Here is a 10,125-nt window from a genome sequence, read left to right on the forward strand (position 1 = left end):
CAACACATACGATTTCAAAGGAACAAGAAATTATAACAGTGGAATGAAAGCTAAATAAGGAAAAGTACCTGAAACGACATCCGCATCCTCTTTCGCTTCTTTCTTGGAGATGTTGAAGGCCCTCGCCCTGGCCTTCGGCTTCTCATCCATCTTCCCCCTCGAGGAAGTCCCCTGCCCGGACCCCCCGCCTTACTGGAAGGACAGTTTTATGCCAAGTGACCCGAACCCTTATAGCGGAAACAGGTCAATGTCGGACACTCGAAATGAGGGTGTCCTACCTTATCACAACGAAAATAAGTGCCAGACCCAATCCTACATTCCCCCTTGTGCGGCTTCCCGCACTTCTTGCAATTACCAAACTCCGCACCCCTTTTGAACTCAGAAGTCTCAGTCTTTACCCTTTTCTCAGACGGATTAAATTTGCTTCTCCCGGGCCGCTTACCGTACGAATTTGAGTTCCATGTCTTCCTATTCTCGGGCGGCGGTAACTTCTCCCTCTGATCATACAACGTACCTGCTAGAGTGACCACCGAGTGAAAAGAGTTCATGTCGGTAGTTAACACACCCCTACGAATATCCACCGGAAGCCCCTTCACGTACTTCTTAATCCTCTTGGTTTCGGGAGTAAGCAAATCGGGACATAAACGAGCCATCTTGTTAAACTTGGTGGTATACTCTTGATGCGACATAGTGCCAGCCTCCAAGGTCAAGAATTCCTGCTCTATCTTATCCAATTCATACGGAGGACAAAACTGATCGAGAACCAATTTCTTCAACTCATCCCACGTCATCCTCCTAATCGAACGATCACCCATAGCTTGCGCCAAGTTATCCCACCAACATAATGCCTCGGAACGAAACGAGGCGGTAGCATAAGTGACCATGTCATCCCCCTTGCACTTACTAACCCTCATAACGGCAGTCTATAACGTTTAGCCTAGCATCTTAAAATTACACGAAACAAACAAGTAAGAATCATGGCGATAAAATAATGAAAACGAAAAAATAATAGATAGAACCCGTGTTCTTCGCCTTCAACCAATATGCGCAACACCAGCTGATTCTCCGACTCCAAAGCTGCTGAAAACTCGTCTCGGTCGCCTTGGAATTCAGCAAATTCGGATGTGGGGTTAAGATATGATTAATGGTGAGTTTAGGGGTCTTTATATAGACAACAGGAGTCCAAAAATAGCTTAAGACGGTTAAGCATCTGGCACCGTCATCACGTCGCCGTGCTGCGCGGCGGGCTCCCTCTCCCCTGTCGCGCAGCGCACCGGCCCTAAGGGGGGGGGGGGGTCTGGTCCTTTTTGCTGGTCCAGTTCACTTCCTGGTTCGGTCCGGTTCGTTTCCTGATGCGTCGGTTCTCCGGTTTGGCTTGTTTTTGCTCATATTGTTACTAACATAACAATATGTTAGTAATATACAAATCTTACGAGAAACCGACCAAAACTAATAAAATAATAGATAAAATATACACGGGGTTAAGTATAATAAACGTTATATCAAATATTCCCACACTTAAACTTTTTTCGTCCCTGAAAAAGTCTCATTGCAACGGGATCAGAATCGGAGAAATACAATCTAACAAACATATAGATTATCTTAAAAATTTTTATAACTACGCAAAAACTGCGATCACCGATATTGTTGTCCACTTAAACCCATGCCTTTGTCTTTACTGGGACAAGTAAGATCCGATTATTATTATTATTATTATTATTAATATTATTATTATTATTATTATTATTATTATTATTATTATTATTATTATTTGTATATAATCTAGTGGAACCCACAGTAAAGAGACCCGCTTTATTTTAGATTTTACCGGATCAAACCACCCCAACTTGACTTAAACCATATAATAGCAGATTAAAACATTGTTGCATATTTTTCATAAATAGCCAAGACGATCAAGGATATTGTTTATCCACCTAAATTTAAACATCAGAGTATACCAAACAGCCATTAGATACGATTAAGGTTCAATTATTCAACTATTTAGCAAGTGTTCCCCACTACATGACATACCCCCGTTATCAAGAAATACCCCGGACCCATTACCACACGTGATTTTACAAGTTTCCATCTGTCGGTTTACATACGTCGTGTCTCTAGTTGATCATGTTCTTAATGGTATGGGAAGCAAGTAAGAGGACCACGTATGACTAACAGCGGGATGATCACTGGATCATCAAGATTTTACTTCACTATAATTGATGTAAGTGAGTGTAATGAATGCAGTAAACTGGGGGTTTATGCTTAAAAGCTTTTATTTATGATTTTAAATATCCGAAGATACCCAGATGAACAACCGTAAAAAGTCCCGTGTGTCCAAACCCGAGGCATCCCATCAATACAGGATTTAAGGCTATAAAACCATACGCCTATGAAGTGTTAAACAATAAAACTAGAAATGCAAGTCTTTAAGTTTATATCACCGGCTACACGGTGTACTTTAACGTTTAAACTTACCCAAGCATCGTATGATAGCGTATTCAGATTTTCTATAAAATTCATAATTTTCTACAATCGAACTAAAAATGAGGCTTGAGTATGGCCGACCTTTCATCTCGTATTTTATACAGACTTAACATGTATCCCACTAAAAATCATATTTATCGATAAAAATCTACTATCAAACTGCCCTTTCATTCTCAAGGCTGAGCCTACCGACACATCCCAAGTTTAGTGTGTGTTCTTTAATTATATCTTATTATTAGTAGTTTGAAAAACCGATTCCCGATAGGTATCCTCATATCCTATTTATACGCAAAAAGAAACAAAAACAAGGGACATTTTTCAAAACCTTTTTTTTATAAGCAAGTTAAAAACATATGTTCCTATCCCCACACTTAAAATTTGCATTGTCCTCAATGCAGGGACGGAACCACGACTCAAAAATTTAAAACAAAACAAAACCTAAAAATACAAAAATAAATAAGAACAAGACAAAGCTAGAAAATATAAAAACTAAAAATATAAAAACAAAGTAAAAAAAAAAAAAAAGAAAATACTTAGCTGGTAGTATGGAAGACTGTCAAAGTGCCAGTCTTGTCGCCGCGAATTCTCTCCTCACCGCTTCGCTCGCCATGATTATTTATCTCACTCTCTCATCTCTGAACGGACACGGCCTTTCCACTCGACGTACCTAAGTGAATCCACAATAGAATATCTAGAAAATAAAGTCTACTTAGGTGTCTTGGAAAACATCACACCAACCCGTCCTCCCAGCCATACAAGTTCAGATAATAATTATACAGACCAACGCAAATGAAAACAGCATAAAAGAAAAATAAAGCATAAAAAGATACAGCTCCCCAAGCTCGCTAGGACGTCCCCACATTTAATCTTCATCCTTTTCTTCACTCTGCTCGAATGTCTGATACGGTTCAGCTTCCTAAAATTCACGCGAACCCGGCCCATAAAACGGCGCACCACATATCCATGACCATAGCTTCCCGAACCTCCCGGGAAACTCGACCCACTCAGGCCACTGGGCCTGTCACAGGCGGCTGTCTCAAATAATCAGACAGATTAATATGCAACCCAGTCATCAAATGCCTCATATTCTCATCTTGTCTCTGTTGACTGTCCCTCATTAGCTGTTTAATCCCATCACACTACTTATTCACGTAACCATGTAGGTGGTTGAATCCCGATCCATCATATCATATAAAGAATCCAAAGTAAGTACCTCAGGACGGGGCTCACAAACTGGAAACTGCCTTCCCGGTCTCTCTTGTCTGTGCAACGGCCTCTGATGTCGGGTAGGCAACTCAGCTCGCATCGCCGCGGCGACCTCAGAACCAGGAGGTGTAAGCTATGTAGGACCCAAACGAGCCCCCTCCCATGCTAATGGATCAAAGGGTTCTAAAATCCCAGCCGTCCTCAACTCTCTTATACCAATAAACTCAACCACCGGCCCGCGTGTCCAATATTCCTGATCATATTTCTCAAAAACACCCAAGTTCTTTGCCAACAATGTCACATATAGGCCCATATCTAGCTTTGATCTCTTTTGAGTACCTCCATCCCCTTCGATTTCGATGAAACGACCAAGCCAACACACTCGCCACATTAACAGGCCTTTGTTCAACCATAACCAATAAACAGAACAAGTCCAACCAATTCACTTAATTCTCACCTGACTCTCGCCCAACCAAAGTAGTACTTAGAATTTTATGAACGTACCTCAAAACCGGGTCGCGAATATCCGATGCGACCGTACTTCCTGAAAACGGAGAAACCGCAATCTTTCCCCAAAAAGTAGCCAACTCCGTGCAGGTCAAACTAAAGGGCTTCTTATTCTGAAACGCTCCTCGCAAACTTGTGTGAAACTCAACCGAATTAACTTCATTTTCTGTGTAAAAGCCACTCGGCACCCCAAACTCGGCCATCGTCATCTCGTATGTCTCTCGTCCCAACGCAAATGAAACTGCGTCGGGCTTCTCAAAATTAACATCTTTATACCGAAACGTGCACAGAAACTCAAGAGTCAGCTCTTTATACTGGAGTTCTCTTAAACACAACATCGCCCTAAACTTTGGGCCCAACAATTCTTCAATCCGATTCCTTTGCCCAATCTCATCCAACGTATCCCAATTAATCGTTTTGAAACTCAGCATATCCGACCCCATAAGGTCATACAACTTCTCATATTCTTTTGAATCTTCTGTAAATCGGAGTAACGTACACCCCCACATGTCCCTAACCTTTCGCCTTAACGGTACTGCTTCCTCTTTGTAATTAATCACTCTTTTTGTTGTCCTTCCAACAACATCCTCCATTACCGGCTCATCTTACGGAACCGGTGTCGGTCCGCGTCTACGCTTAGCTGCCCTGTGTGACGATCCTTCTCCGGACATCCTGAAAAACACATTTAATACAAGCAAACAAGGGGAGAAAATTAGTATCCGGGTACATAATATAAACGACCAAACTCGTCCGAATGTAGATTGAGTACGAACAAGCAGACATTTTTAGCAAATAAAGTTCAATGGATAATCAAAAACTCAAAACAAAGTTAAACTGATTAACCGACAAAACAACAACGACTCAAAGTACACTACCCCACCCGGTACATTAATTGTCCCAATTAAGTAAAAGTGCCATCAAAACCGAACATTGAGTTATAAACCAATTAAGACTTTACAAAAAAAAAATATTGCAACACTCAATTCCCAACTTCAACAATTCACATACAAACTCAAACAAAATTTTCACTTTGCAATACCCAAACCGGCCAAACCGCAACAAACTAGTAACTTTGGAAAACCAAACCGAACCACCCGCAAGCAATAATGCTCACATAACGTCAAACCGACACAAACCGACAAACCAAATATATTTTCTAACTGAGCTTAACCCGGTCAACAAAACCCACAAACTTACATCAACAAACTAATAATTCCTTAAAAACCCAACAAACTAGTTTACTTAAACTAACAAAGAAAACTTGCAAAACTAGTCTAAGTATACAAAAACAAGTACAAATGGTGACAAGAAATCATACCTTAGACTTTGAAATGCAAGAATTCAGTGGTAAAAATTTTTAGGTAAAGTGGTGAATGTGGTTTGAATGATGAAGGAATGATGGAAATTAATGATGGGTTATAGTTGTTGGATGTTATATTAATGATTTTGAGGTTTGATTTGGCGGAAAATGGTGAAAAAATGGTGGATTTGATGGTGAAAAGGGTAGGGTTTCGTGGGTTTGGTGAAGGGGATGAAGAAGGATTTGAAAAAAATGGAAATAAAATTGGTTTAATATATAAAAAATATTAAAAAATGTACTTTTCCGGCCTAAACCCGTCACGCCACGCGGCGGCCATTCACCTCCCGGTCGCGCGGTGCTCCGGGGTATATATAATAATAATTTAATATTTTTTTTAAAATATATATATAATTATGGGTTTACTTCAAGGATTAGCATGATTCGATTTATATGCGTAAGACTTACCTGGTGCCTTCCCTTACCTGGCGATTTCTCTATTTATGTAGGTAGTGATCCCTTGACACGACTCAAATACAGAAACGAAGACTACAAGACACGGTTAGTAACGCAAAAACAAAAATAAAGGGAAAGTAAAAATAAGAATAGAAATAGAGATAGGAATACAAACTCTACACTTGAGTTATTCACTCAAGAACCACATGTGACAATTCAGTGCGACGGATTGAGGGGAGTGTCCTCCCTCTCGATTGATTCCTCCGGTCCTCCAAGATAGTGCTTTATGCGATGACCGTTCACTTTCCAAGACGTTCCATTATCCGGATTCTCTAACTCCACCACTCCATACGGGAAAACTTCACCAAATACGGTCCCCACTACTTTGATTTCAACTTTCCTGCAAACAACTTCAAACGAGAATTAAATAACCAATACCTTATCGCCTTTCTTGAACTCTTTTCTGCCTTTTAAACGTCGATCGTGTAACACTTTCGTCTTTTCTTTGATGTTCAACGATCGAGAATATGCCGCGTCCCGAAGCTCTTCCAACTCATGAATCTGAAAATACCTTTTCCTCGCGGCCGCGGTAAGATCAACATTCACTGTCTTCAATGCCCAATAAGCACGATGCTCCAACTCCACAGGAAGATGACAAGACTTACCATAAACAAGCATAAACGGTGTAGTACCCAACGGAGTCTTGTATGCGGTTCGGAATGCCCACAACGCATCATCTAACTTCTCCGACCAATCCTTCCGACTTGCCCCAACCGTCTTCTCCAAAATCCTCTTTACCCCTCGATTAGCATTCTCGACTTGACCATTCATTTGAGGGTGATAGGCAGTAGAGGTTCGATGAGTAACCCCATAACGAGCTAACGCCTTCTCCATGATAGTATTGCAAAAATGAGTTCCCCGATCACTAATAATAGCTCTCGGAATGCCAAAACGAGTAAATAACTTCTTAAGGAACTTTACAACGACTCGTGCATCATTTGTGGCCAATGCTTGGGCTTCCACCCACTTCAACACATAATCAATCGCCATTAAGATATACTTGTTACCATTTGACATGGGAAACGGTCCCATGAAGTCGATGCCCCAAACATCAAAGATTTCAAGAATTTGTATGGAGTTTTGAGGCATCTCATTCTTGGATGAAATATTACCTGTTTTTTGGCACGCATCACAAAGCTTCACAAACTCTTCAGCATCTTTAACAATTGTCGGCCAATAGAACCCACTATCAAGCACCTTATGGGCGCTAGCATGCGCACCATGATGACCTCCAGTCAACCCCTCGTGAACATGCTTTATGATATCCCAACCTTCCTCTTTTGTTAAACATCTCCTCAAAATCCGATCACCACCAATCTTAAACAAGAATGGATCATCCCACACATACCTATTCACATCCCGGAAGAACTTCTTCATTTGTTGCGTAGTCATACCCTCAAAATAAAACCATTAGCCAAATAATTAGCAAAATCAGAGAACCATGGCATACCTTTCTTCTCGGCTGCAACAAAATCGATCGACTCATGAGGGAATGTATCACTGATCTCCTCCTCACGCAACTCTTCTCTCCTAGGGTCCTCTAAACAGGATAGATGATCGGCCGCTACGTTTTCCGCACCCTTCTTATCTTTGATCTCGATGTCAAAATCGGAAAGTAGAAGAATCCACCGTATAAGACGAGGATTTGCGTCTTTCTTCTGAAAGAGAAAACGCAAGGCTGCATGATCGGTAAAAACGGTGGTCTTCGAAAGCACGAGATAGGAGCGGAACTTGTCAAATGCAATCACAATGGCTAAAAGCTCCTTCTCGGTGGTGGTGTAGTTTTCTTGGGCATCATTCAACGTCTTCCTAGCATAATAGATGGGGTGAAAATGTTTATCTCTCATTTGCCCCAAAACCGCTCCAACCGTATAGTAACTAGCATCGCACATGAGCTTGAACGGCAAACTCCAATCGGGAGAACAAAGAATGGGAGCACTTATGAGTTTTTCTTTCAAATACGTGAACGCCTTCACACACTCATCATCAAAAACAAACGGCACATCTTTTTCAAGGAGTCGGGTCATCGAGCGAGTAATTTTAGAGAAATCTTTGATAAATCGACGGTAAAACACCGCATGGCCTAAGAAACTCCTGATCGCCTTCACATTCGTTGGTGGAGGAAGTCTACTTATAGTGTCAATCTTTTCCTGATCCACCTCAATACCATCTCTCGAGATCTTATGACCCAACACGATCCCTTCCGTCACCATAAAATGGCATTTTTCCCAATTTAGCATCAACTTCGTTTCGATACACCTCTTCAACATCTTCTCAAGATTAGCCAAACATTGATCGAAAGAATTACCGTAAACTGAAAAATTGTCCATAAACACCTCCATGGACGTCTCAATCATATCCTGAAATATGGCCACCATACAACGCTGAAAGGTAGCCGGAGCGTTACATAGTCCAAATGGCATGCGACGGTACGCAAAAGTGCCATAGGGACATGTAAAAGTCGTTTTCTCTTGGTCTTCCGGTGCAATGGGAATTTAAAAATAACCCGAAAAACCGTCAAGAAAACAATAAAACTGCTGACCTGCCAAACGCTCCATCATCTGATCAATAAACGGCAACGGAAAATGGTCCTTCCGGGTGGCATCATTCAAACGCCGATAATCAATACACACACGCCATTTAGTGACCGTACGCGAAGGGATTAGCTCATTCTTCTCATTCATCACCACGGTCATACCTCCTTTCTTCGGAACAACTTGAGTCGGGCTCATCCATGGAGAGTCGAAAATCGGGTAAATCATCCCGGTATCCATCAACTTCAACACCTCCTTCTTTACCACCTCTTGCATATTTGGATTGAGACATCTTTACGGTTGCACCACCGGATTGTACTCATTTTCCATTAGAATCCGATGCGCGCAATAAGCGGGGCTAATACCTTGAATATCGGAAAGTCTCCATGCAATCGCCCCCTTATGTAGCTTCAACAGGTCTATCAACTTCATCTTTTGTTCTTCTGTTAACTTGGACGACACAATGACGGGCAAGTTCGAGCCCTCGTCAAGATACGCATACTCCACGTGTGATGGGAGTACTTTCAATTCCAATGGAACGGGTTTCTCCTCATAGCCCGCCTCATTCTCACAACTAATCTCATTCACCTCTATCATCTGGGGCAAACCCGAAATCTCAGCCAACTCATCACAAACCGAATCGTTCTCACACAACTCATCCTCACCCAAATCATCACAATCTACCAGACCGTTAGTTCCCACGAGATCTGTACCACAAATGTAATCGAAACACTTATCCACACCTGCAATAAAAGAGTTAATAAAATAAACCGAATGGCATGGACCACTGAAATCATCTTGATCACTCGGGTGCTTCATCGACCTCGCGGCATCATAAGTAACATTCTCATCACCAACTCGAAGTGTGATCTTCCCATCATACACATCGATAAGCGCCTTTGCAGTACGTAAGAACGTCGACCAAGAATAATGGGAACCTTCTCGTTGGCTTCCATATCGAGCACCACAAAATCAATTGGGAATACAAACTTATCCACCTTCACTAGTAAGTTCTCAATAATACCTCGCGGATATTTAACCAAACAATCGGCTAACGATAAAGACATGCGAGTCGGTGTAAGCTCGCCTAACTCCAACTTCTCGTACAAAGAATACGACATCAAATTAATACTCGCGCCCAAATCCGCCAATGCATGGCTGCATGTCACTAATGCTTTGCTGCATGTCGAGCATAGCTGATTGTTGATTCTTCAAAAGCAGATCATGATCGGCGAGGGTCTTTTGAGTGACTTGATCTCTATTAAGGATTTGCTGCATCATTTCTTCCAATCTTCCCATACCGCCACTTGAATCTTTCCCATTACCCGAACCTTGCTCATTAGAACTTCCACTGTTATACTGACCTTGATTTCGGTTATAGGGAGCTTGGAAACCTAGTGGCCCACCAGCCGGACGCCAATTTGAGTTACCTTTCCCTTGATTTTGATTCTGATTCTTGTAGTTGTTCCAGTTCTGATTGTTGTTGTTGTAAGCATTAGGGAACCTGTTCTGACCAGCCACAAAATCAACATCTTGATTATTCACCAATGGACAATCGAGCGTACCATGACCACCCCTACA

At 41.7% G+C, this 10,125-nt stretch overlaps 1 protein-coding gene across 1 annotated transcript; it reads right to left on the minus strand.

Moving 5' to 3' along the window:
- Positions 1-6,166: 6,166 nt before the first annotated feature.
- On the minus strand, positions 6,167-9,665 carry LOC143565486 (uncharacterized). The gene is made up of 7 exons (XM_077052446.1): positions 9,428-9,665; positions 8,996-9,287; positions 8,709-8,836; positions 7,405-7,688; positions 7,123-7,327; positions 6,633-6,966; positions 6,167-6,350 (listed from the first exon to the last, which is right to left on the minus strand). Exons 1-7 carry the CDS (start codon positions 9,663-9,665, stop codon positions 6,167-6,169), a joined length of 1,665 nt encoding a protein of 554 aa, XP_076908561.1.
- Positions 9,666-10,125: the final 460 nt, after the last annotated feature.

Source organism: Bidens hawaiensis, unplaced genomic scaffold (assembly GCF_021521415.1).
Source record: "Bidens hawaiensis isolate Kalapana, Puna unplaced genomic scaffold, B.hawaiensis_p1.1 tig00022356_1, whole genome shotgun sequence".
NCBI lineage: Eukaryota > Viridiplantae > Streptophyta > Magnoliopsida > Asterales > Asteraceae > Bidens > Bidens hawaiensis.

Excerpts from the sequence above, each read along its gene's own strand:
- LOC143565486 (XM_077052446.1), bottom strand. The coding sequence starts at position 9,665 with ATGTCGTATTCTTTGTACGAGAAGTTGGAGTTAGGCGAGCTTACACCG. Across the intron at positions 8,837-8,995 it reads CCCGTCATTGTGTCGTCCAA|ATGTCTCAATCCAAATATGC; the intron begins GTTAACAGAAGA and ends GCAACCGTAAAG. Across the intron at positions 6,351-6,632 it reads ACTCCGTTGGGTACTACACC|GAAAGTTGAAATCAAAGTAG; the intron begins GTTTATGCTTGT and ends AGTTGTTTGCAG.